This window comes from Cimex lectularius, unplaced genomic scaffold (genome assembly GCF_000648675.2).
Source record: "Cimex lectularius strain Harlan isolate CLEC.00 unplaced genomic scaffold, Clec_2.1 scaffold13, whole genome shotgun sequence".
NCBI classification, from domain to species: Eukaryota; Metazoa; Arthropoda; class Insecta; order Hemiptera; family Cimicidae; genus Cimex; species Cimex lectularius.
In genome coordinates, this window is record NW_019392649.1 from 484020 (window position 1) to 510695 (window position 26676).

Below are 26676 nucleotides of genomic sequence, written 5' to 3' on the forward strand. Positions count from 1 at the left end.
AATAAGTTTGTTGGGATTTACTAAGCTGAGTTCAATTCATAGTTGCGTTTGGAATATCTGATAATTTTAATTCAGCAAGTAATATATTTGCAGTTTGGTCATAGGATCATCCATCAGGATTATCCTTTCCAGTGAAAGAATTAAATTTGATTTTTCTTCTTAAGTTTTACACAAACATCATTTCTGATACATGTGCCAAAATGAACAGAAAAATCTGACAGAACCGCAATGACATTTTTTTGCTTTATTGTCTTATTTAAACTTTGATGTGTAAAATGTCAAGCACAACTTGAGGTTTTTGGGGTTGTTTAACCCTCGTTTTAAAATTTGCAATCAGTATGTTTCCAACAGTGATATTTGTTTTTAAATTCCAAGGGTTATAGTTAACATAAACAAAACATTTTATGTTCAAATCTTCAAATAAAATATTTATTTATTAATTTAGAAACATTTAACTATCAAAATATGTTAATTTGCTTTAAAAAATTGTAATAATACAAGTTGAACAGATGTATATACATATATATATATCATATAATAACTATGGAAAGATGTTTACAATGTACATTTTAAAACAACACGATTGAAAGTACGCAATAAATAAAACACATAAATATAATCACATCCTGAAATGTTAGTTTACAATAGATAATACGAAAAATTGTATCCTTCAAAATCGAAACTGAATGTCAGAATCAATGTTTTTCTCGGGGATCATCCATCCTGAAATAATACAAAAGTTTTAGTTCAAAATTACATTTCATTAACAAGCAGGTTTAAATACCTGAAAAACTGTATATCTGTAACATTTTTTTCATAAGTGGCATGTGGCGTGAGAAAGACAAACTGCTTCTCAGGCCGGGAGCGTGCATGTGTCATTAATAGTTCCATAATAAGCTTACGGTTGACTTCATCCTGGAAAAAAATAAAAATCAATTAAAGCCAAATAACATAAAATGCAATGCACATATTTACCAATATTTACCATAAATACGTCAAATTCGTCCATAAAGAAAAATGGACTTTCCATATTGTTCCAAAGCGCCATAATAAAGGCGACCATGGAAAATGACCTTTCTCCTCCTGAAAGAGTAGTAATAACGGTTTCTGTTTGTGAGTTGGGATCTGACCTTAACTGAATAGCTAATGTTTCTTCTTCGTGATCAACATTCAGAGTGCCCTAAATCAAACCATACAAAAATATTTATTTATTGAAAATTGTATTTATTTAAATGCATTAAAAAGTTGTGATCGGGTTACGTACCACAAATTTTCTCATTCTTATAATAGTCTTGAAGGCCTGCCTAGTGCTGCTAGCAATATACTGTTTTAACTGGTGTAGCCTGTCCATTACCAGGTTGGAAAGTCGCTCCAAGTGCTGGGGAAAAAAATTAAATGGCTTTATTTTAGCCTACATATATTAGTACATATTACGAACATTTTCACAAAATGTTTGTTCACATGGTCACAACACTAACACGAATGCAAGCGCTGCACCTGAAATACACATGCTATAAGAAACCAGCCGACGCAGGCACTCAACGTGAAGGAGATGGGAATGTAGAGTGGGCTTGAGCAGTAGGGTTAGTGATCAAGAGGTTAGTGTGAAATTTTTGGAATCGGGATTGGATCAGTTCGTTAACAAAAGGTATGTTGAGGTTGTTGATAGTGAGGTTAGTGATGTAGTAGGTTGCTTTGACAGTTAGTCTGAGGACTTTAGATCAGAAAGATGGATGCGTTGAATGTTGAATGGCTTGGCATAACCCCAGTTACACTCTGTATATCCTAAGTGGTTGCAATAAGTCTTGTATAAAGTTAGTTTAGTGTTGACAGTTAGTATGGATTTTGGTCCTAGAAGTCTTCGTAGTTGTCTAAGTCTTAAGGTGGCCATTCACGATTACTCCAAATGGAACTGTGCCAAGCCGTACAGCTCCATTTGGAGTGCCTGAAATTTGAGGGGGCATTCACGACCGCTCCACAGCCAGTCGCTCCAAACGTCAACCAGTGAATTACCTTCTCAAAATGGATGACGATCTCTTGTGCTACTCTTCTGTTTATTTACATATTAAAAGCAAAAAATCAAAGAGGAAATGGTGTAAGAAGTGGCTCCTGAACAGAAGCCGTAATACCCACATCAATTTGATGAAAGAACTTTCCCTTGAACCCGCTGATTGGAAGAACTATTTAAGGATGGATGAAACGTCTTATTTATTCATTATATTTAGTGTTCTATTGACCAAATTATTTAATCTTTTTTGTAAGGTTTTGGTTGAAATGAAAAAGCTAGTGCCACGAGTGGGATCTGAATCCATGGCCTTCGGCTAAATACGCCGCTGCTCTACCACTTGAGCTATCGTGACTTCGATCCTCTCCGACACCAAAAAATGGCAAAAAGAGAGAAAATTCGAAAGGTTGTAGGTTGAGATGGGAATTGATGCTTGAGTGGATCGAACTATCGAAGTCAGGATAGCTCAAGTGGTTAGCGCAGCGGCGTATTTAGCCGAATGCTGTGGATTCGAATCCCCTCGTGACACCATTTTTTCATTTCAACCAAAACCTTACAAAAAAAGATTAATGTCTTATTTATATTTACTCCAGCTTGTTACCTCCTTGATTAGAAAACAAAAGACAGTCATGAGAGAAATCATCACTACATGAAAGGTTGGCAACCACATTACGATTTCTTGCTACAGGGATGAACTACAAAGAATTCTCTACTACGATTTCTGATCATTGTTATGGGTTATCAATACCGCATCTCATTGCATTTGTTTCCTTTGTTTTGAAAATGTCGACCAACTGGTTGAGGATCGAATTTCTTTTATTTCTATCGTGGTAATATAATCATTTTCCACCACTTTCATAAAAATGGTAAACTTTCAAACAATTCAATCACCTCAACAATAAAATCTCGATTGGATATCATTACCAATAAAGAATAAACATTTTTGATTTTTGAGAATGTACGACGGAGATGTTTGCTCAGTGGCAGAAAGACAGAGACTGCGTCAAAAAAACGAGGTTTTCCCATTCACAACCAGGCCAGCGCGCCAAAATCCCCACCGTCCACGCCAGGTTTTCCCATTCACAAACGCGCCATGCCGTCATCGTGCCATAGATATTTGGAGTGGCGTGATGGAGTTTGGACTGGTCGAATATTCGGCACAGCTAGGCACGCCAGTTCAGTTTTGTCATTGACGTGGTTTTTGGTAAGGCGTCACTCCGTTTGGACTGCTTGGAGCGATTGTGAATGGCCACCTGTAAGTCTTGTGTGTGGATTCTATGTCAGTCTGCTGACTAGGTATAGACCTAAGTATTTGACATGTAGAAGTTGGTATATCTTTGTTGTTGATGTACAGTCAATGACAAGGCTGTTTTGTGTGTGAACATACACTGAGTACATTTTTTTTTCATTCAGTCTTGTCAACTTTTTGCACCAGTTTTCGATAAGCTCAAGGAGTTCTTGAATATTGCTGTTAGGTTGGATAGGAATTGAGTTAAAGCAAAAAATTGCGACATTGTTCGCATAGATGGAGATGATGGCATTGAGGTCTTATTTCTAAGAACTTGTTGCACCTCACTCTGAGCAGCAGTCAATTAGATAGGATTTCAAGATAAGGTAATAACGAATGGGTAGAAAGCGTTTACAAAGTTTATAAAGCAAGCCGGGTGCCAGACACTATCAAAAAGCCTGTGTTCCATCTAAGTAATACTTTTTGTTCTCTAGAGCATAGAATATGGTGTCGACAACTCTGAAACCTTGTTGGAATGATGTGGACTGAAGCCTAATTAATGAAAGGAAATGATTATGAGTACTAAAAATGATTCTTTTGAGAATTAGACACATTACAGAAAGAAGGCTGATGGGTCTATTAGAGGATATGTGGTTGGGTGGTTTGTGAGCTTTAGAAATGAGAATAACGGTGGAATATTTCCATGAAAAAATAAAAGTTTTAACTAGATCGAAGAAGCAAACAATACATACATTGCAAAAATCTTTGTACTCGACTGCCTGTTTTAAGTCTTCTTCAAACTGTGCCAGCCGTTCTCTATGACTCTGAGGTTCTTTCGGCTTTGGACCAACTCGCTTCTCCATCGCAGCTATTCTAGCCATGACCTTTTTTAGTTGAAGTTCAAGATCCACTTTTGAGCTATTTCACAAACAAAAACTTGTACCATTTACAAATATTTATATTTATGGGGCATTTTACCTTTCAGATATTACCCTTTCTGGACAAGCTGTCATTGCAGCCTCGTTAGCTTTTTTTAGTTCTTCATCAATCTTTTTGAGTTTATCTTTAAAAGACTGAGCCCTCATTTCTTGCTTCTTTATCACTTCAAGGTAGTTATCTTGGCTCAAGTTATACTTCTTTAATTCCACCTTGTTCTCTTTGATTTTGTCCTGAAATTTTGTCTCAAATTAATAATGTAAAACCGAATACAAAATTTTGATTTTCAATTTTGTTAAAAATATAAGTACCTCTTTTGATTTTATTTCAAGAAAGAATTTTTTCTGAATCTCTTCGAGTTCTTGTCTAGTGCCTTCCATTTCTTCGCATTGTTTATTTAATTGGGCTTTTTCTTGGTTGATTTTCTAGGGGAGGGAACATTTTTAAAGATAATATTTTAAAGTTATTTATGCTCAAACTAGTAAATCAAAATTGACATTAATAAGAAAGCATTTGTCATAATAAAAAATTAATTTTTAAACAATTAAGAAATTTTTTTTCAAACATTTATTTACAACTTACTTCAAAATTTAATTCAAGTTGTTCATTGACTTTTGTTCTGTGTTCAAGATCATCAAGCAAAACATTAGCATTATAGCTAACAGGCATTTCGTTCTCTTGAAGGTCGATTATTTTCTCCTCGCAGGTGACAATCTGCCTGTTAATTTTATCACTTTCTTTCAAGGCAGTATCTAGGTTTTTTTTCTGTTCCTTTTGTTTTTGATAAAGCTCCTGAATATCTACCTTGTATTTATTCAAGTCTTTACTGAGCGTCTCAACCTCGACAGTCGTTACCCTGAGAATAAATATCGTCATTCGGACAATGCCAGATGTGTCGCTCTATAATCGTACCTTATCGTGTCTGATGTACTGTTGTGTAAGTATCTGGCCGTTGGAGCAACCTTTCCTGCATACGCACTGAAGTTCGGGTAAGGATATATCATATCACCCATTTTTGTCAGCACCATATTACAATTATGTGGTACAGATTTTCCATTACTCATGAGTGGTAGGGCCTCCTTATTTGTTGGGATCAGAAGGATAGTGTCTGCTTGATACTGGTCGATTACCAAATTTGCAACAACTGAGTTTGAAATTTCAAGAGTGTGCAGAAGATTGCTATACATGTTATGCTTTGTTTCAGTTCTTCTTATGTCATGAACCTAAAAAATAAAATTATTAACTGCCTAGTTTAATGTTTAATATTTACGACAATTACTTATTCTTAAAATTAGGATATAACAGAAATACAAAATCAATTAACTGCACCTTAATAATTCCATTATAAATATGAAGTAGGGAGTAAATAAAACACAGCAGCTTACCTGATCAAAGAACTTAGTTATAAATAGTGTAGGCATCTGTTTATTTGGTATGTTAAGATTCTTAATTATTGCTGAGAGTGTTTGGTAATCTTTTGAGTTGTCAACACAAAATGACTGAAGAAACATTGTACTCAGAAAGCTCTCAATGGACGGCCCCCATGTTTTGTCTTTCACTTTTATATAAAGACCTAAAAATTAAAAATTATAACAAACCCAAAGATTTGAGAAAATCAAAACAAAGTACCAAGTGGTCCGACAGGCTTTTTGATAAATTTATTTTTCTTGTAAACGGATTCAATTTGCTGTATTAGCTGGGGCATCCAGTTGGCGAAAACGCTGTACTTGTTGTTTGTGCTTTTCAAGTGCTGGAGGTAATTCATTTTAGAATCTGGAAAATTTTTATTACTATTAACAAGTTCATTACAGGCGCTGTCCTGGAATAACTCAATGTATGGACATTGTTCCAGAATGATGGACCTCTTCTAGAAAACCCCTGAAGCTTGTTGTAAGGTGTTGAGTTTTTTCCCGAATCGAGATGGTTTCATACAGTAATTTTACTTTTTGATCATTTTTTACAATAAAAAAACCTATAATAGGTAATTTTTTTATCATATTGTTGTGGAATACATTCCCTTGGTGGTAAATCTTTCTTTCTCCAAAATACTTTCATTTGAAGGTATAATCAAGATATAATCAAAGAAATTTCTTTGTTCATCTTTTTAGCCTTTTGTTTGGTATATTTTTTATTACTTATTCTTTTTATATTATCTACATTCTTTTTTTTTATATTAATCATGACTAATCAGTGAATATGAATTTTGTAAATAATTTAGTAAGTGACTGTTAATAAGTAGTACATATAGAAATAATCACTGAATTTGTAATTACAGTCGACGCTCGATAACTCGAACCTTAATAATATGTTTTTATCTCAACTAAAAACCTTAATTAATTATAATATATTAATTGGTCAAGCGGACCACGAAATTGGTGAATTTAATGATTGAAAATGAAGTATACTTCACTAAAGCTTTCTGTGGCCATTTCATTTGTTGTCGAGAATCCAATCTGATTACACGACATTTGAAAAATGGCAAAAAAGAGGGAAAATTCAAAAGGTGCGGTTGAGATGGGAAGTTGGTGTCTGAGAGGATCGAGGTCACAATAGCTCAAGTGGTAGAGCAGCGGCATATCAAGCTGAAGATCGTGGGTTCGAATCCCGCTCATGCCATTGACTTTTGTATCTCAACTAAAAACCTTAATTAATTATAACTTAATAATACGTCACATTACACACATAAAACATTTCTACATAGTCCAATTCTTTAACAATTTGACTTTCCTTTATATATATTTTATATAATCCTGAAAGGATTATCAGGCCGAACCATTACGCACATTTTTTCCTGTGGCCGGTTCCTTTCGCCTCAAAGAGGCCGACTCTTCATATAAAAATGTCTTTCTATTCTCAACTTCCTTCCCCACCCCTTCAAAATCCAACATATATAAACATAAAATAGCAATATCTCACATTCTCACTGGCACTCGATTCACAAGAATGACACATCTACACAAAAAACAAACACTTTGAGTGTGTGCATATACTTTGATTGAATCTAACATTTTCTAGCATTGTATAAATTCATTCTTTTTTAAAAATAAAATTTTATATATATATATATATGTATATATATGTATAATTTTTAAAATAGAAAGGAGGATAAAGATATGTGAATTATTCTCAACCAAGGTTTAGTTCTGTCCAAAATCATTTAATCAAAGTTTTTACAACAATTATTATTAAGTTGTTAGTGCAATAGAACTGAAAAAATATATTAAATTATATATTAAAAAATGATAAATAAAAATAATTAAATAAATATATTAAAAATATTATTATTGTACAGGGTGTCCCAGTTCCTTCTAACGAAACTCTGGGAATCGATTCTTCCCTTCGTTTAGAGCAAAAAATGCTCAGGAGAAAATTTTCGGAAAGTTCTCTATTTTGAAGATATTAGTCAATTTATGTTTTTTCAACTTTTCACTACCTTACCACATAAAAACTCTTACAACTTCTAAAATGTTGAAACTTCAACAAATCCAATTACACCATTTGAAAGAACGCTACATTTGCTGTAAGCCCCCCCCCTTCAAATTTACCTTAGCTCACGTTTTCCNTATTTGCAAAATTGAAACAATGTTTATAAATCCCAGGCGCTGAAGATGATCTCAATAAAGATCAAAACATTGGCATGATAAAGCAAATGTTTTTCTAAAACCTACGTCACACCAGACCTCACCTCACGATCTCCAAATAATCTTAATAATACAAATTTTTTCAAATCTCTCTCATTTTCCTATATTGTTTTTACCTCTATATGTCAAACATTTTGAAATTAAAACCTCGATTAGATGAATTTTCTTTGTAAGCCCAAGCATTATTTGTTTACCCTAAGTCTTACAGCAAACAGCACTTAGTACACCATCAGTAGATCACGCTTATGGGGCAGTTCATTTTTTTTTTTCCCCCCACTTCATTCTGGTTTACACGTTCGTTCATTTGTGTACAAAAAATGTCTGTGAAACATCATTGTAAGACGTTAAGCGTGGAGGAGAAATGCAAAATTATTAAAGTGGTAGTTGAAGGCATTAAGAAATTCCGTCAAACACCTTAGCCACAATTTAAAGAAGAAAAAAATAGATAACTATGACGTAGTGAGTGGATTAGCCATCTCTATCCCTTGATTGAACCTTGATTAGTCAAAAAACTTGATAAGTTGAATTTTTTAATTTCCCCCTGAGATTTGAGTTATCAAGAGTTGATTGTAATAGTATTTTTTTTTTTTTAAACCAAACATTCAGATTTTATTTATTTTAATATGCTTTAAAAGCATATTTTATATATTTGTGTAATTGTGTAATGTAACATATTTTATATTAATATATTTATTAAGTCTCAGTTAGTAGAAATATACAATTAGTCAATTTTTCACAATATATGGACAGGCATATGCAAAGATGAGTGAGTACACAATGTATATTGCTGGTTTGCCTAACCTGACCTTCCCCATATATAGTCATCATTCTGGAATGACATACTTATAAATCTAAAAAAGGCAATTTTTTAGCAAAATTTTACTTAAGAGTGAATTCAAAATTGTAAAAAAAACTTCAAACATTTTTTGAGAGCGTGTTAATGTGTTTTTTTCTTATTTAATTACAAGCAAAAGTTATACAATGATGAAATAATTAAATATTTGTGCTTTGTAGAAACTTACTTATGTTCCTTTCTAAATTAGACATTGTTTGCTTCAGATTGTCAACCTTACTGCAAGTTTCATTCAGCGTGTCTTGGAGTTGCTGTTTGTGTACGTCAGTCGTCTGTTTAACCGCTTTCAGTTCAACCTTCCTTGTATTCAGCTCTGTTATTTTTTCTTTAATCCTAACCATTTGCTCGTTTATTTCTTCAGTACGCCTAAAATTGTTGTTATAATAGTAAAATTTTAAAAATAATTTTCGCATTTAATTCACCGACTTGCTCTTGTTTTTAATTTCTTCGCTGATTCGTTCACAATTTTTTCTATTGTTTGCAATCTGCTTGCTTAACGTGTTCAATTCGTTGTTTTTCTTATTCAACAAACTTTTGTGGTATAATAGTTTCTGTTGGAACCCTGTACTCTCCACTTCTTTGGCTTCGCAGTCCTCTTTAAGCCGTTCTATTTCATTTGTTAAACGCCTAGAAAGTGAAGCAAATAATTGATTTGTTTATGACGATAAAATTGTACTGAGTATAAGCTGTTTACTCATTTTTCGTTGTGAGTATCTCACGTTGGCTTTCTGCTTTATCAAGATTATCCTTGTGATGCTGTATGACTCGCTTGTTCTCCTCAAACTGAGCCTGAACTTCTTGAAACTGTTCTTCCAACTCTTTCACCTATAATATTTTAAAAAAATAAAAATAAAATTGGTCGATTAAAATTAGTTTTTATTTTAATTACATAAGACCAATATAAGCAATTCTGCAAATTTCTCTCTTCAGCAAGGAGTTTCTGAAATTCCATGAAGAGCTCGAGCTTCTTCTGATATTCCAATATATCCCTGGAACCATCAGTGGCTGCCTAGAATTAATTTGAGTTTATTACATCCATATAAAAATATATTAGTCCAAAACTTGTAAATGGGAAAATGTAAAAGAACGACTCTTTACATTTACCCCTAAACTTCTATTTTATTTTAAAGTGCTCAAAAAAAAAGTCAACAGAAATATTAAGACATTCATCTCTAAAAACTACTATATGAACTTTAAGAAATTTTTAGAAAAATTTTGCTTCAACATTGTTGTGGACGTTTTATAGTATATTTCTTTTCTTTACTGAAAAGATCAATCAGTTATAAGAACATTTCTGTAAAAAATTAATTATTTTAGATTGATTTTAATGTTTTTCAAATTTTTTCAACAATAAAGAGCATGTTTGTAAAATGTTTACTGGTTATAGATAATGATATCAATTCCTTTGACAATTAGACCTGATATTATATTTGATACTTTTTATAAACCCTTTAGTTTGAGTCAAAGTTAAATTTTATTTTTTATTATTTAATACATTGCGTAAAATGCAACATGGGCATCTGCCAACTGCCCTTCTGGATGCCATGATTTGTTTCTTTACATTTATCTATTTTAAACTCTTCCTTCAGTTCACCTGCGGGCCTTATCAGACTTGGAGAAAACAACAAAATTACATTTATCTACCAGGGTACAAAAAGCAGAGGGGCAACAAAGAAGCTGATAAATTTAATAAACTTTCTGTGAATTGCCTACTTCATTTAGTTAACGCTGCCAGGGATGCAACTTTTGCATCATATATTGCTTGGATAAAGCAATAAAAAAAGTCATATACATTATTTTTAAGTACCAGAGAGCTATTTTACATGAAAATTGAGTTCTACCATGGACAGGCATAGGACACAGTTAACATGTTAATAAAAGAACGAATTTTGAAGATTTGGTAAAATAAAAAACCCACGTCCTTGAATGATTGATTAGAATATTCAATGTTTTTACTTGTTTTTTTCGTTCAGTTAAATCCTTCAGTTGAGGAATTCGTTCATTTCTTAGTTGGGAAATCTGCTCAGACACTAGTTCAATAAGTGTAGCTTTTTTAAACAAAGAATACAACTCCTTGGGTGTAGCTGTTTTCAAGAATGTTCTCGATGTATCTTGATTGAGGATGCAAAGCGGGTTGCTGACTTGAATATTAAACCGGAGAAGAAGCATTTTCAAATCGCTACTTTTTAAAGGAACTAATGAACCTGTAAATAAAAACATACATTTCATAACCTCTTATTCGTTTGGATATAATATTATGACGGTGTTTTTCTTGGAAGTACCTGTTGCAAGTCTTAGCTTATAGCTGGATGACCCATTTTCAGTAATGTTTCTTATAACGGTGATGTCATTGCCATATTTACTTTGTTCAAACCCTTGTAAACCTTCATTTGACATCGATATTTCAATTGTACTTTTGTGCTGGCCACTCTTAATCAGTTCTAATAGAAAAGAGAAAAATTAGTTATTAAGAAACGATTAAATAATCTAGCATGTGCTTACGATTAAACGATTTCCCTCTGTTGGTATCAGCAGTGCGGCCACCAAGTCCAATTACAAGAGCGGTCAAAATAGCACTTTTCCCACTTCCATTTTTACCACTTATGAAGTTAATTTTATCACCAAAATTAAATTCAAAGTTGGAATGACACATGAAGTTTACAAGATGGACTTTTCTGATTTTGCCACATAGTTTCTAGAAATGAAACATACATTGAAATAATAATAATATTATATATATATAATAAAATACCTGTTGGGTGGTAGATAATACAGGAGGGATGTTCTCTTTCGAATGTGACACTTTCAGCCGTTTTGAATTGACATCAGGACAATTTGCGTCGTTTGTACGCTTTGCATTTTTACTTTTTTCCCTCTTCCCATTTGCATGGACTTGTCGGTGATCCATTAACAAATTTAAATTCTCATCCATTGAACTAGAAACAATAAAATCATTTTATAAATCTTAAAACAACTAAATTTTATAATTAAAAATGTAAACCCAATAGCCTGGAAAGAGCATCAAAGAAGCAAATTTTGAATATATTCAGGTGGAATTTATAAAAGAAAGGGAAAATGTTCTTTTGGGTATTATTTTTCCACACTTATTTCATAACACAACAAAACTATATAACTACATAAAACTACAACAAAATATTTAGGCCAAGTTTGTTATTAAAAACGTTTTTTTGTCAATAAAGAACTTTTGTTTCTCTACTTGGCCCAACGAAAGTACACACAATAACACAAACACTAGACACCGCAGAATAAAAAAACAAACACTTTACATCCGAAATTATTTGTGGACAAGATTCGGTTCTTTTGAAAATACTAAGGAAAGAAGGGCACAGAACCTGACAGTGATTTACCTATCACTTTTGGTTTTTTAAAGTGAAGAAAATAAAAATAAATAATTAAAACAATTAAGCGCAGCTAGAGAAATGTGAGAAAATATTTAAAACAGAACAAGATACAGAAATATGTATGCGAAGAGTTATATCAAGAACAAAAAGGCGGCTAAGGCCGGGACATCTCAACTTAACCACCACGATCCAGCCTTCTAACGCTAAAAAACAATAAAAATCATTATTAAAAGAAATTGACTGTCAATGGGCCAGACTGGTAGAGAAGCTCTCACATATCAAGAATTCAATAAGTATCAGGTCTGACTTGTAGAAGAGGGTCATCCTCACCCAATTAAGAATAGGCTAGGAGAAGTTGACACATGGACACCTTTATGTCCGAAACATAAAGGTGGCCGGCATGCAGGGAAAATGGGTCGATGTTCCCATATAGTTGAAGCGAGCAATTCCTTGATTCTATATAGAGAGGGTGTACGAATTGTACTTGAACACTGCAGCGATTGATTATATAGGTCCCCTGGTCCAGTTCTGGTGGAAACAGAATTGTCCTATAGTATGAAATACTGATAGTTTTGTGCCCCTAGAGTCAAGAGTGAATGTATTTATTGGCGTGAATGTGAACTGTTGTCTATTTACATTAAACAGAACTTACGACAAATAGAAAAATATTCATGCCAGGAGTTAAGGCTTAACTGTTATGTCAATAAAGTTGTCCCAAAGTGTCAGAACAATTATAACCCTCATATTAAAGTAGTAAGTACTTACAGAAAAGTAAAGTACTATGTGGCAAAAGAGTACCATGAGTCTGTAGTGGCTCTGTTTAACTTGATTAATCAAATCGTAAAAAGAAAATTGTTGTCTATTTAAATTAAACAGGACACAACAGGCAGAAAAATATTCATGCCAGGAGTTAAGGCTTAACTTTTATGTCAATAAGGTTGTTTGAAAGTATCAGAACAATAATAAACCTCATATTAAAGTAGTAAGTACCTACAGAAAAGAACAGTACTATATAGGAAGAGCATACCTTGGGGATGTAGTTGCTCCCTTTAACTTGTCGATTAATCAAATCATAAAAAGGAAATTGTTTATTCAAATTAAACAAAAAATACAGAAAGACATTCATGTCAAGAATTAGCCTTGAAAGCTTAAATTCTCTACCAGCAAAGGACTTTTTCTTTAAGTGGCAGATTGGTGACAACACATACAAGACTTATATCATGAATAATTGTAGGCTTTAATTTTTTTAAAACCTGTTTGATAATTAGTTCTGAGATGTGTCAATTACCTGAATGCGCTGTGAATACAGTAAATAAAATATAGACGCTCTCTGTTCAAGAAACTGTGTCTCACATTGTTTTTAATGTTACACAAAGATTCAAATTCCGAGAAGTCTTATGTTAATATGTTCCCTCTATTGTCGTATGAGTATCAACCGACTCACACTCAAGAGCGAGGGAAACGGTTAAAAAGGCTACTCAAAGGTTTTCTTATTATCATCTGCCGTCCTTGTCATTGGGCTGTTTAGGTTATAGAGCCCACCAGAATGTGAATGTGTTTATCAAAAGGGCCCGGAAGATAGTCACATTTTCCTAGATAGTCGGAATTTTCCCTTTCCACCAACGGATCTGCCCCCAGCCTGAAGATCCTCGGCTCAGATATTTAATGAGATGCTTTTCTGCCCAAATTGCAGCAGCATATTGATCGTCGAAGAATATTTGGGGCATCTCAGGTACAAGTGCAGGTCCTGCCCTTATATTTTCAACATCTCGAAGAGAAATTCGGAAAGGATTTATCCAAAATTAAAAGTGGGTTCGATTTTTTAAAAAATATTTTAATATTTTTTTTAATTAGTGTAACATTTGTGCATGCCAATTTAAATGATCTTTAATCATTTCAATTATTTACTATTTTCACAGGCAAAAAATTCATTTTTCCAGACATATTTAAGTTGGTTTTTATATAAAAGTCTAAGTTTGCAAACGACTTAATATCATTTACTGTAGGGTGAGCAATGTGGGTGAAAGAATTGCATGATCAGCCCTTTTCACTACAATGTTTAAACGTTTTTTTAATGGCCTTGTTTTCTTTATTAGCCATAGAACGGTGAGTATTTAATGTGGCATTAATGTAGGGGAAGTGAAGTGATGGTGAGAATTGAACTCACAACCTTGGGGTCTAAAATCCAAGTGTATCACACTGAACACTTGGCTACTGCGGTCCTCTAATGCTTAAAGTTAAAGCTTAAAAAGTCTAGCTTAAAAGCTAACCAGATTGTGGGTTGACTGACCTTTAAGGCTTGGCCACACAAAATGCGTTCTGTCATGACAAGCAGCAGTCCAATGATCATGACTGTATCATCCCAGACACATGGGAGGTGATATGCGACAAATGATTTAGTTGCACGAAATCACAAAATTGATGAGCAGTCAAGCGATAATCATGGATGAGGAAACTGAAAAACCTATAGAACACACCCAAATGACAGTTTATAGAACTAGGGAAGGTACATTAAGCCATAAGGTTGCAGTGCCTGGGGAAAAAAAAGCCCGCTTCCTAATGACTGAAGCTCTCGACACAGATTATGGTATTCTTCAAAGCATTCTCGCCTGTAGTTTATTTCATGAACCCAGCTTATCTTTTTTTTAAAAAAAGAGTTCTTATTCACAGTAAGTTGTTTTCAACGTTCTGGATTTCGAGCCTATGCTCATCATCAGGTTGAAGGAGTTCCACAACCACGACTCTCTGAATTGCAAGGCTGAACCCCTCGGTTCCCCGGCCATCTCTCTCTTTTCCTACTAAATACAAGAAGAAGAAGGAGCAGTTGCTCCTCGTCCAAGCTCAAAGTAGACATTACAGTACACAATATGCAAAAATTGGATTATAAAAAATTAAAAATTATTTATTACCATGAGAAAAAAAAAGAACATATACCGATTGATTGGCTTGGAGCTGCTTCTGTCACTTCCTGTGTGTATTCAATATGCTGACTGCTGTGACAGATCAGATCGCTACCGGCCTCGGCAAATTGCGTTTTGTGTGACCAAGCCTTTATGTCCATAAAATACCCATTCTCTTTAGAAATTGGATTAAATATTTTGATCATTTTTGAAAATTTTGTATTACTACTCTTGCTGTTTTGGTCCGTTAAGACACGTTTCAACTTTTTGCCATCTTCAGTCGGTTTGTTCGGATTGTGCAATAACTAACCAAAACAAACTACGAAAAAATTTAGACTCAACTTTTAAATTATAAAAATAATTTGTCTAAAAAAAATTAAATGATAACTTACAAATGAACCACTGAAGTTAGTTTGAAGCTGAAATGAATAAGAGAAACCAAAATACTGAGGTAGGCAGGCCAAAATGACCAAGTTAAATTAACATTCATTTCCTTGATTCTGCCTGATGTAAAGAGATAAAATTTCATCTTACTGTTTGAATTATTCTCATTTTTCAGACTTGGCATTTTTACACTATTGTGATATTCTCCGATAAGTAATTGAGAATGAAAAATAACACACATAAGAACCAGTGTAGTGGGGAAAATGCTGAAATGCATATTACCAATCAAAACATCAAGGATAGGCAGACCAAAATGATTTTTAAAAAAAATAAACACAGTTTTCCTCAATCCTGCTTGCTGGCCAAGGGATATAATTTCATCTTACTGTTTAAAATATTCCCATTTATCAGACTTGGCATTTTACGCTATTGTTATATTCTTAGTTTTTTCTTTTTGTTCTGTTCCACTTGTAGTATACTCCATATGTATTATCTGCTTAAATCTAGTCAGATGATTTGAGTGTAGCACCTTTGGCGAGTTTGTTCACCAGTCTTTTTCTTTGATTTTTGTTGTTGGGCAGGCATGGTGAATGTTTGAGTTTGGATGAACAAAAGCGACCAGGCTCTTATAGTAATGTAATTCCTGTCATACAGAAGGCTTAATGTCCAAATTCCCATTGGATGACATGACTGAGGGGCCAATTAAAAAAGCCACGGTGCTCTTTTGGGATTCGAACCCAGAACTGTTAGCATGGCAAACACAAGTTAGTCAAAAGAGAACAGCTTGGAAGGTCTGTCAAAATTCAGTTTACCTTCAATTCATTAATTTCGCGGTCCGCTTGACCAATTAATACATTACAATTAATTAAGGTTTTTAGTTGAGATGAAAAAAAGTTAATTTTTCATGGGTTGAGATAGGAAGTTGATGTCCGAGTGGATCGAGGTCTCGATAGCTCAAGTGGTAGAGCAGCGGCGTATCTAGCCGAAGATTGTGGGTTCGAATCCCGCTCGTGCCATTAGCTTTTTTTCATCTCAACTAAAAACCTTAATCAATTCAGTTTACCTTTCATTTTGTCAGATTTTCTGCTGTCTCATTTAGTTTTTTACAAAATTTAGTATTGGATTTCTTGTATGTCTGGCTTTATTTGACCATTGCTTAGTCTCCATTCTTTTGTTTCCATTTTGGCCATACTTAAATTATGCTGGGTGAAAAATGCATAGAGATTGCAAAATAGGCAAAGAAACTTTGCCTTTGAATTCTTACTTTTTTTCTGCCAACTATTAGAAATAAGCATTCATCGTCAATTTTATGATGATAAATTATTTTCCAAATATTTTGTAATCAATTATATCATGGTGGTGTTTACACTAACAGTTAATCAACTGTTATCAAATCATACAACACAGAGGGCAGACATCATCATTTCCTTTTTCTTTCTTGTATTATATAAAACAAGATAGTCAGAGTTTAGAAGATTACTCATTCACTCCTAATTACATCATTCAGTTGTTCGCATTTTACTTTAAATGCAGGGTATTTAAATGGTGTATTAGGTTTGTTTGTTTATTTGAAAACATTTTTTTCATTAAACAATAATCTGCTGAGACAACTATTTTTGTCCAGTTATACTTATAATAAAACTGGTCAAAGAAAAAATACTTAGAGGAAATATTTTTAAATGGATTTATATGCAATATCGAGCAGTTTTCAAGGATTTTACAAGAACTGATAATTCAATATCAGCCACATGTGGTAAATCTTTTGTTTTGCGATTATTGCACAGCCCAGTTAGTTTACCATCAAACTGTTAAACAAACTACATTCTTTATTTAAAAATTGTGTCTAAATAATTTAGAGCAATGAAAAGACTTTAAAAAAGTAAAGGATTCAGTTCTTTCATATAGGAGGGCTTAATGTCCAAAATGCTTTTTACAAGGACTAGGCTGGAATTTGAACCGAGCACCATTACCGTGGCAATTACAAGTCACATACCCCCTAATCACTTAACCACTGCAGTCCCTTAATGACTAACCTTTCAGTATTATATCAATGTTTATTTATTTTTTGATTCAATTTTATTCAGTTGTACTTTGAAGAATTCTATTACGGTCCACATTTTGTTTGATACAAAATTATTATAATTGCAAAAAACATTTTATAGAATTAATGTTATATATGTTTCTATAAAAAAACAATAAGATTAATTTTATCTCAAAAATTAGGTTTGATTGGAAGTGTAAATTATAATTAAACTGTTTTTTGATTGTAGGAAATAGATGACGTTCTTGGTGGTTCCGCTGCCTGGGAAAACGTTGATGCCACTGATGAAAGGTGCCCAGTCTGCAGCCATCCTCGGGCTTACTTCATGCAGATTCAGACGAGGTCTGCTGATGAGCCAATGACCACTTTCTACAAGTGCTGCAACGCTTCTTGCGGACATCGCTGGAGAGAGTAAAATTGAGTTTTTAATGAGATTCCCTCAATTTTTAAATAATGTGAAAGGCCTGAAGACAGCAAGAAACTCCAACCTTCAAGAGAGAAATTGTATGGCGAGATTAATACAAATCGGCAGTGATAAATCCGTTGATACCGCTGTCGATTTGTTACAAAAGGGGCGTCTTATTGCGATACCGACTGACACTATATACGGCATCGCTGCTGACTCTCAAAATCCTGAAGCTGTGAGAGCTCTTTACGATCTCAAAGGAAGAGACCTTTCAAAGCCGATTGCGGTGTGTGTGGGTTCAGTTGGTGATATTGAAAACTGGGCTGAAATTAATAGACTCCCACCAGGACTTTTAACAGATTTGCTCCCAGGACCTGTTACAGTACTCTTAAAAAGGACTTTAGTTTTGAACCCGAGCTTGAATCCTGGGATACAAAAAATTGGCATTAGAATCCCGCAATGCCCTTTTATACAAAAGGTGTCGCTAAAGTTTGGCTCTCCTATTGCGCTCACTAGTGCAAACTCCAGCAACGAACGAAGCACGTTGCTGCCTCAAGAATTCAAACACCTTTGGTCAAAACTCGATGCGATTTTTGAAAATAAAATAAAAGGAACAATTAACAGTAGCAGGGCAGGCTCGACCATTGTTGATTTAAGTGAGCCAGGAATATTTTCAATCGTCAGGGAAGGAAGTGCTTTGACTTCGACAGTCCAAACTTTACTCCAACACAATCTAACAAGTCAAAATGAAATCCTTTTTCGAGAGAAAGTTTGCAAAGACAAGGGAAAAAGCAGAAAAAGAATCATTGACGAATGAGCTCAAATCGCGGATGGAGGATGTTATATTGAGCAAAATAGACGGTGATGGTGCTTATGTTACTAATGATGAAGCTGGCCTCTCACTCTGTACGATTCTAGAGGCGATTTTTATCCATGGCATCAAGGAGTCAATAACGGACAGAGTGGTTACGATCATGGGTGACCCTGACGTGATGCCCACTCCAGAATTCTGGTCTCCAATGCTGCTCTTCACACACAGAAACATTATTGAACAGGTAATTATTCCAAAAATAAAAAAGCTTTGTGACAAAAATTAACAAATAGATAAATTACAAGCTGCAACATAGTTTAGATATTAAGATAATGTAATAGTTGTTTTATTTTTTCTCTTTGCTCTCTAAATTGTAATCAAGATAAATTTTATAGCTTGATCATCTTGATCTGCATATTCCTTAAGATTTTGTCTTCAGGCATTTTTCAACGTGTCATCATCTTCAGAAGAATGACCGCTGAATTGTGCCTGACTGATTAAACTGGGACGATAGGGACAGTCAAGTTACTGGTTAATCACCTCACCACATTTCATAATTATTTCAGCATTAATAACAACTTAAATACAGAAGACTCTCGTTTTCTGCACTTTCACTCATGCACAGTTGCCCTCCTACAACTTGATTTGACCACTTTTTCGACACTTTTTTTTTATACTGATGCATTGTGTGATGTAAATGTGTAGTTTTCCTATGTAAATGGAAATGTAGATTAACAGTATTAAAGCAATTACAAATGAAAACTGCACAACCTGTCTGGTTACATTCTAAATATCACTTTGATTATTTTGTTTGCTACATAGCATTCCTGATTTTGACTTCCAGATTCTTGCTTGAAATTTTCTTATAATCTGATCACAAATTGATTGAGACAATATTGTAAAGACACCTTTTCTACCTATAAGTATTATTGTATATAAATTTTTTTTTTGTGGCCCTGTTAAAGAAATAAATATATAAAATAAACAAACTAGACTCTGCCTTATTTTTGCTTATGCTTTGTGACCTTTTTTTAAACTACATTATTTATGGAGTGGGGGACATATATTAATAAAGAAAATTGATATCTCTTGTTAACTTTTTTAGTAGTAATGTTACTAACAAGAGATGTTCCATGTAAAATATTTAAAAAAAAAGTAAATTGATAAGGAAATAACATTTGATTATGTTGGCTTCTTCTAAAGTTTATCTACATAAGTCTTAAAAATATTTTAGTTCTTTTTCCTTTTTTACAGGTGCATCAAATGAAACAAATAAATACCGATGTAGGACGTTCTCGAGCTTGGTTAAGAGTTTCACTTAATGATGGATCATTACTCGCTTACATGGAATTGATTTATAAGCAGAATAAAAGCTTGGCGCGTTACTACAAGAAATCAGCATATTTAAGAGACTTAGACTCAATTGGTTTGGCCACGAACATTCTTCAAAGTCTAGTACAATTCGCCTTTTCTTTCCCAGTCAATTCATCCATTCTGAATTATTGGCCGAACGCACCTTTGTTGTTGGCAGGGCTGTGGACTCCTCCGATGAAGTACTGTCCCGTGTCCACAGGCTTGGATCTCGCCAAGAACCTACCATTATCAGGTGAAGTTGAGTCTATTTCGGAGCTGATACCTCATGACATTTCCGCAGTTGCAAATTCTGAATTGGACGAGGACGAGGCTTTGGAAATACTGCTAAATACCCCGATTGAAGGCAGTCCGTTACTGACCCGCCTTGAAAAGGAACAGAAACAATATTTAGATAGTGAGAGCAATGAAAGCTGCGATGAAGGATCGTCTAAACCTACAGAAAATTTCATAAGCACGGAGGTGAAAGATGATGATAAAATACAGGTAGAAATTAAACAAGAAGAGAACACAGTTGAACAAATTGAGGAACCTTCTAATGTCGTTGCTGAGACAGATGAAAATAAAATAGAACCAGTAAAGGACATCAGTACCGAGAGTTATGAGAAAATCCTTGATAACTACAACCCACGATCTAATGCAATATACAAAGAATCTAGCTTAAGAGAATTTTTAGACAGTCAAGAACCATCTTCTGCTGAGTCACTAGACGAATCAAATAAACATGAAATCAGTGAGGTAAGTTTAAACATTTTTAGTACATTTTTCTTTTTCTTTTAACATGATGTTAATATTTTGATAGTGTAATTCTACTAGTAGTTCTAGTAACTAATCTTATCATTATATGTATTTATATTTGCAATTACTGTCAAATTCCCTCTGGCTTTCTTTCTTAACTTATTTACACAGGATATAGATTCTAACTTTGATGTTCAAAGTGCGAAGCAGAATGTGTAATATGTCAGGATATTTGACAAGGATAATTTAACAGGATTTATGTTTAAAGGGCAAAAATTGCTTTTCTAGGTTATTTATTTATTGTTAATTTAAGTAGTAATAGGTGATTATTCTTTTAACTTCTCCTGAACTGTTGTGGATGGATTTATACATTCCCATTTTTGGTTGCTAACAAATGTTTACCACATACGAATCGCTTGCATTTATCACATCTGAAAAAAATAATTATCGTAAAATAATTTTTGTTGTTGCAAGACAAAGGAAAGACATCAGCTATCGAGAAAAAATTTTTTTTTTCTACTTCCTATCAATGAAACTTTCCAATCCATTTTGCACACTTTCACCAACTGAAAAGGGTAATAAAATAGACGAAGGATAAGGGACTAGGGTGCGAGTAGTAGGGCTAAGTGACTTATATTAACAATTGTACTTGAAAAAAACAATGTAACCCAAAAAAAATGATGTGGACCATCATGACCATCAGGTTTAAATAGGCCCAGGCATCTTTTTATCTGCAAAATTAGCAATAACAATGACGTGTTTTATTTGAATTTGACAAAAATAATTTCTTTACATTCAGAAAAACCCAATAGAGGAATACATTGGAGGGTAAATAAAACATAGACATCACAAGTGCAAAAACAAACATTCTCTGATTCTTGAAGGACCCCACGATGATACTGCGAAGTTAAGCTTTTATTTTATTTTTAACAATTTAGGAAATGCCAGAAATTATGTTTTAAAATAAAAAGAGTGTATTTGAAAATTGTATGTGTATAGTTGGAAAATTGTTCATCGGTTTATCATCAGTTTAAAAATTGTTCTGAGTAAATGCAATTTTTTTAAACGGTTTTTTCATAAAACAATAAATTTACCATTTGGAACTTTTAGTTGCAACCTCAGCTCATGTTTGTTTTAGATGGGTTTTGAGGTGATAGATAAGTCGACATTACCATTAAATAAAGAGGTGATTTTCAGTCTTTAATATTTTTATCTTACATTAACAATCGTTTTGATTAACCACAATGTAAATTTTCTTAAGGATATGAGAGTATTTTTAAAAGTACTGACAGGAGGAGCGATCAGCCAAGAGGCTGGTTTAGATTCACAGCAGTTTACTTGCAAAAAATGCGGTATCCTGATCGGACTTAGCCACAAGAAGCCAAAGTATAATTAACAATTTTAGCAATAAATCTTTTGTCTATAACATGTTTTTTTAGGGTGTGTGCTTTTACATGTTTTTACTATTGTGAAGAATGCTTCAACGGGGTACAAATGAAAATTCCAGCCCGTATTCTCCACAACTGGGATTTCAATAAGTACTTTGTTAGTGCGTCGTCGCAAACGTTTCTCATGAATGTAATCAACCATCCTTTGTTAGACATAAGGAAAATAAATTCCAAAATTTACCTTGCCGTTGATCAGATAAATGATATCAGGGTAATTAAATTAAATTCAGTTCTGTCATGGTTTAGTGGAAATGCAGTTTTAGCTGTTTTCAGAAACTAAGGGTGAAGCTTAATCTTATGAGACCATACTTGTCGACGTGTCACGATTCCACGACAAATGTCATTAAACAGTTGGTTTGGCCAAGAGAGTACCTTTACGAACACGTTCACCGGTATTCTGTCTCAGTAAGTAGCGTATGAAATAAAAATTTATAATTGACTAAATTCCTAAAATTTTCTGCCAGGATCTATTTGATTTGGACACAGGCAAGCTAACTGCAGATCTCAAAACAGCAGTTCACCTTTCAACCAGACACATAAAATCATGCGAACTGTGCAACCAGAAAGGATTCATTTGTGAACTTTGTAACAACAAAGATAAATCGCCTGATCTGATTTTTCCATTTGATGATAATACTCACAGGGTAAGTTAATGTTCGACAAACGTATTATTAACATTTGTAAGCTGGGGGAAAAACTTATTCACTGTTGTTATTGTTTTAAACATGATTATAATATTTTTTTAGTGTCAAGTTTGTTGCAATGTTGTGCATTTGGTTTGTTACCAAGAGCATAAGGAGTGTCGCAAGTGTAAGCGTAGAAAGGACCATAAGGCGAAGCTTGAAAGACTTATTTCTGAGGAAAACAGCTGATGCCCGAATGTACTATTAATATAAATAAAAAACAATCTATTTATAAAAAAGTGCCTATGTAATAAATAATATAGATTAAATTTTTTTTAAAATATAAATTCATGTTAGTGTATTTTTGTAAAAACTTTTGTATTTATGACATTATTGTGCTTATCTGTTAATTTACATTCTATTATGAATTGTTTTGTTCTTGTGTTAACGGATTGATTAATAACAAATATTAATAAGTTAAGAAGTGATTTGTGCGAAGAAAAGTGAAAATACTTCATTTATTAATAAAAACAACCAGCTAATATAATAAATATTTATTTTCTCAAACAGCATGATATAATATATATTAAAATACTCTCTTTTTCAAAATGTACAGGATGCAGGCAACAAAAAATGCAAAGCCAAGGAGTAAAAGTAGTTTATCTGTAAACTGCCTCCTTGAATATTTTGCTAGTAATTTTCCTGACTGAAAAAGGACGCTTTTCGTTTCTTGTAATTCTTCATTCGTTCCCAATACCGTAGTCGACGAGTTGGCTGAAAAATACTCAAAGCTTTTTAGATCATCTTTACGTTATAATATTGGACATACCGAGCGTGTTCAGAGTGTCGGCGCTCAACTGCGTCGTGTCAGAGAGGTGCCTGCTGATCGAGAGCAGCTGCTCGGTGATCCCAGATGACATTTTCAAAAAATTCACTTTATCTTTCTTCTGCCTGAAATTAACTAAGACTTTACAACAATTATGGCGTTCAATAGTTTTAGGAAGGTATTAAAAGATACCTTTGTCGTAAGTGGGTGCCTTGATTGGATACTTGGAAAAGTTCATCTTTCCCACTCTTGTCTATTGCCAACATACACACTACATTTGCTTTCCTAAACATGCTGAAGGTGCTGTAAAAACAAATTATCAGAATTATTTTATGTTACAGGCAGAGTAGATTATTTTTGTACTATCAAACCTCCCCTTAAGGGGACGACCAAAATGACAAGTTTTTAATTTCCCAAAAGATAGATTTAGTTAATGGCTGGGGTATGGTGCTCCCTTAGGTACGGCAGTGAGGTGGGTGGGTGAAAAAGCTTTTTATTAAGCTGTAAGCTGTTGTATAAATTTATATATAATTAATTATGTTGGAAAAGTACATTTAAGTTTTCCATGGCATAACTAATTGTCTATTTTGAACTTTTAAGGCTCATTGTTAGTTCGTTCTTCTTATTGAACACAACTGATAAATACTGTTTTTTACACAGGCACATGCCAATATATTTTTAAATCATAAGTTATATTTTTATATAATTTGCTTGGGGGATGCCTGTTGATGCGATGACCCCTGAATTCAGAGTTGATTAAAAAATTTAAATTAAAACACGTGGGAGGTCAGACTGGGAGAAAGGGTTCCCAGTTAATGTCAACTATATCTGGTATAAAGACAAAACCAAATATTGGTCAGGGGCTGGTATTTATGGAGGTAAACCAAAGACTAGAATTCATTGGGCGGTATGACACTGTCTTTCAATTGGAGACTGTGGCTACTGAACATTGTGCCAAGATGATTAAAAAGCTATTGTTAACAGAAGAATAGCCATCTACTCGGTCGACCATGCAGCACTGATGGCAATTACCGCATAGGTGGAAAAGTACAGTCATTTGGGATTGATTAGAGCCCTGTAGACATGGCGAGGGTCAATGAGGATGAGGCCAAGGAAAGTTCAATAATCCTTTCAGCCTTGAACCCTTTTGCACTATACCAAACTGCCAAAAACTCCGATCAGATCATGGGTTAAAAATAAATCCACAGTTGAAGAAAGTTGAATGAAGACACCTATTGGCCCTGAACCATTTTGCACTGTATCAAATTGCCAATAACTCCCATCAGATCATGGGTTAACTGTTCTCCACAGTTGAAGATTTGTGACATACCAAATTGGCAAAAATGTGGATCCATCAGGCAGGTTAAAAATAAGAATTCCATTTGATGGAAATGTAGCCCAGGACATAGGCCTGCCAAAAAGTACATCGTTTTGTCAAAAAAATGGACAACTGCAGAACTCCTTAACTTAGGCATGTTAGGACTAGAACAATACTTGGAATGCTAACTGGACACTGTACACTCCAGAGTATGTATAGACTCGGTGTGGCTCAAACTAGCCTGTGCAGATATTGCTAGGAAAAAAAAGAGGCAGCAGAACATGCCCCCTGTTTGTCTTGAGAAAGGAAACTACTCTTGAGAAAGGAAAAGCATGAAGGATACACACAGGAGTCCTTAACAAAGCTTTGGGAACTGGTAAAAAAACCCAAACTTAAAGAAGAACCCCAAAAAAAAACGGAAAAGGAAAAAAAAACAAAAACAGGTAACCGTCAACGGTGAAAAAGCCAACTTCTTTTCTAATCTAATCTAAATAATATGCTTTAACATAATTATGCTACATTTAATTTTTGAACAACATCTAAGGGACCGTGGTGACTGATTGGGCGTTTTGGTCTATCTGACACGTTTCACCACTTCCGTGGTGGATCACTAGTGATAGTAAATATAAAGTTTTTCTGATAGACAAAAATAGGCTGGTCATGATAACTGGTGATCAATGTCAATCGATTATGTATTTTTAAGTCACTTTAGTATGCCAATTGGCAAACCTTTTCACCTAAAGTATTGTTCCTTCCTGTTTGCAGCATCAGATATGATCTCTTCATTCTGTCGTTCCTTTCCGTAGACTTCGAGTTCTTCAATTTGATAACGAAGCGTAGACAGCTTCGACCTGCCATCAGCGTTGAGTTCATTTAAGACTTCCAGTGGTCCCATACAGTTGTAAATATCCTTCAAAATTTTCTCTCTGTTTAATATTGAATGTCTCTTCCAAATTTGGGATTGGGATATGTACCTGGATCAATGATTTTAGAGACAAATCACATTTAATAATGTCATTTCTCAGTTTGTCCACATAGAGCTGGTCGATTTCCATGTCTATATATCCTCCGGATTAACTTCAGACAAAAGGTTCGTTAATTATTAAATATTTTTTAATTGTAAATATTCTAAATTAATTAAAATGTTAAAGTGACAGCACAACATAACAAAATGTCAGGAGTAGGTTACGCTGAGGTTACATAAATATCATCCCACCTGAAGTACATCATCAATGTTAGCCTGTTCACCAAAATGACCAACAAAACCAATAACAAATTTATTAGACATTTTAATATTTACATTTTTTTCTTGAAATTTCTTGATTTATTAAAATTAATTATTTTAAGTATTGCATACGTTTTGTGTTGTTGAAATTGTAAAATGTTTTTAAAAAATGCATTGCAACTGGTGCTTACACAGGAAAAAATCTGTTAAGGAAGATTAAAGTCATAAATTTTGAAAAAATATGAGCACACAGATGGATCATAATTTGTTATAAATTAAATAAACACCATTTTGAATGTACAATAAAATACAATTGTAATTTAACAGAATCAACCAAACACACTGAAAAGTTATGATGATTGGTAAAAATAAAATTAAGATTCAACTAATGCGGGGGTTCCCAAACTGTGGTCCACATCAAACTTCGAGGAAAATTAATAATTGCACAAATAAATGTTGAATGAATAAATAAAATTAAAAATGACTGGCTGAACAATTGAAGTGATTACTATCAGAAAGGATAAATTGGAGGATGGCAGAAGAAGTCATTGTGTTCAGAC

General features: G+C 33.8%; 4 protein-coding genes across 5 annotated transcripts; 2 read left to right on the forward strand and 2 right to left on the reverse strand.

Moving 5' to 3' along the window:
* Positions 1–676: 676 nt before the first annotated feature.
* LOC106664522 (structural maintenance of chromosomes protein 6) lies at positions 677–13482 on the reverse strand. Of its 2 annotated transcripts, none has more exons than XM_014390316.1 (20): positions 13314–13482; positions 11416–11599; positions 11166–11358; positions 10946–11104; positions 10620–10867; positions 9553–9672; positions 9358–9488; positions 9090–9290; positions 8833–9029; positions 5799–5942; positions 5555–5742; positions 5082–5392; positions 4752–5025; positions 4481–4594; positions 4212–4402; positions 3986–4151; positions 1265–1378; positions 986–1180; positions 785–915; positions 677–723 (listed from the first exon to the last, which is right to left on the reverse strand). In XM_014390316.1, exons 2-20 carry the CDS (start codon positions 11593–11595, stop codon positions 696–698), a joined length of 3285 nt encoding a protein of 1094 aa, XP_014245802.1. In that variant the 5' UTR covers positions 11596–11599; positions 13314–13482; the 3' UTR covers positions 677–695. The 2 variants fall into 2 exon arrangements, with proteins under 2 accessions (XP_014245802.1, XP_024086328.1); XM_024230560.1 differs by lacking the exon at positions 13314–13482 and adding an exon at positions 12791–12866.
* Positions 13483–13557: 75 nt separating this feature from the next.
* LOC106664524 (DNA-directed RNA polymerase III subunit RPC10) lies at positions 13558–18168 on the forward strand. The gene is made up of 2 exons (XM_014390318.2): positions 13558–13833; positions 17580–18168. The coding sequence occupies exons 1-2, from the start codon at positions 13696–13698 to the stop codon at positions 17763–17765; spliced, it is 324 nt and encodes a 107-aa protein (XP_014245804.1). The 5' UTR covers positions 13558–13695; the 3' UTR covers positions 17766–18168.
* Positions 18169–18195: 27 nt separating this feature from the next.
* LOC106664523 lies at positions 18196–23286 on the forward strand. The gene is made up of 8 exons (XM_014390317.2): positions 18196–18811; positions 19822–20676; positions 21815–21862; positions 21938–22062; positions 22116–22335; positions 22398–22529; positions 22589–22768; positions 22871–23286. Exons 1-8 carry the CDS (start codon positions 18503–18505, stop codon positions 22994–22996), a joined length of 1995 nt encoding a protein of 664 aa, XP_014245803.1. The 5' UTR covers positions 18196–18502; the 3' UTR covers positions 22997–23286.
* On the reverse strand, positions 23287–26088 carry LOC106664525 (vesicle transport protein SEC20). The gene is made up of 5 exons (XM_014390319.2): positions 25866–26088; positions 25629–25801; positions 23766–23876; positions 23577–23698; positions 23287–23521 (listed from the first exon to the last, which is right to left on the reverse strand). The coding sequence occupies exons 1-5, from the start codon at positions 25944–25946 to the stop codon at positions 23334–23336; spliced, it is 675 nt and encodes a 224-aa protein (XP_014245805.1). The 5' UTR covers positions 25947–26088; the 3' UTR covers positions 23287–23333.
* Between the last annotated feature and the right edge of the window lie 588 nt (positions 26089–26676).

What these genes read in the sequence shown, in the direction of transcription:
- LOC106664522 (XM_014390316.1), bottom strand. Translation starts at nt 11,595, where the DNA reads ATGGATGAGAATTTAAATTTGTTAATGGATCACCGACAAGTCCATGCA. An exon ending in AGTACATCAGACACGATAAG is followed by an intron (nt 5,026 to 5,081) that starts GTACGATTATAG and finishes ATTTATTCTCAG; the next exon opens with GGTAACGACTGTCGAGGTTG. An exon ending in GAAAGGGTAATATCTGAAAG is followed by an intron (nt 4,152 to 4,211) that starts GTAAAATGCCCC and finishes TTTGTGAAATAG; the next exon opens with CTCAAAAGTGGATCTTGAAC.
- LOC106664524 (XM_014390318.2), top strand. Translation starts at nt 13,696, where the DNA reads ATGCTTTTCTGCCCAAATTGCAGCAGCATATTGATCGTCGAAGAATAT. An exon ending in GGATTTATCCAAAATTAAAA is followed by an intron (nt 13,834 to 17,579) that starts GTGGGTTCGATT and finishes TTTTGATTGTAG; the next exon opens with GAAATAGATGACGTTCTTGG.
- LOC106664523 (XM_014390317.2), top strand. Translation starts at nt 18,503, where the DNA reads ATGAAATCCTTTTTCGAGAGAAAGTTTGCAAAGACAAGGGAAAAAGCA. An exon ending in CTTAGCCACAAGAAGCCAAA is followed by an intron (nt 22,063 to 22,115) that starts GTATAATTAACA and finishes ATGTTTTTTTAG; the next exon opens with GGTGTGTGCTTTTACATGTT. An exon ending in TTGATGATAATACTCACAGG is followed by an intron (nt 22,769 to 22,870) that starts GTAAGTTAATGT and finishes ATATTTTTTTAG; the next exon opens with TGTCAAGTTTGTTGCAATGT.
- LOC106664525 (XM_014390319.2), bottom strand. Translation starts at nt 25,946, where the DNA reads ATGGAAATCGACCAGCTCTATGTGGACAAACTGAGAAATGACATTATT. An exon ending in AGGAAGGAACAATACTTTAG is followed by an intron (nt 23,877 to 25,628) that starts GTGAAAAGGTTT and finishes TTGTTTTTACAG; the next exon opens with CACCTTCAGCATGTTTAGGA. An exon ending in GGCACCCACTTACGACAAAG is followed by an intron (nt 23,699 to 23,765) that starts GTATCTTTTAAT and finishes AGTTAATTTCAG; the next exon opens with GCAGAAGAAAGATAAAGTGA.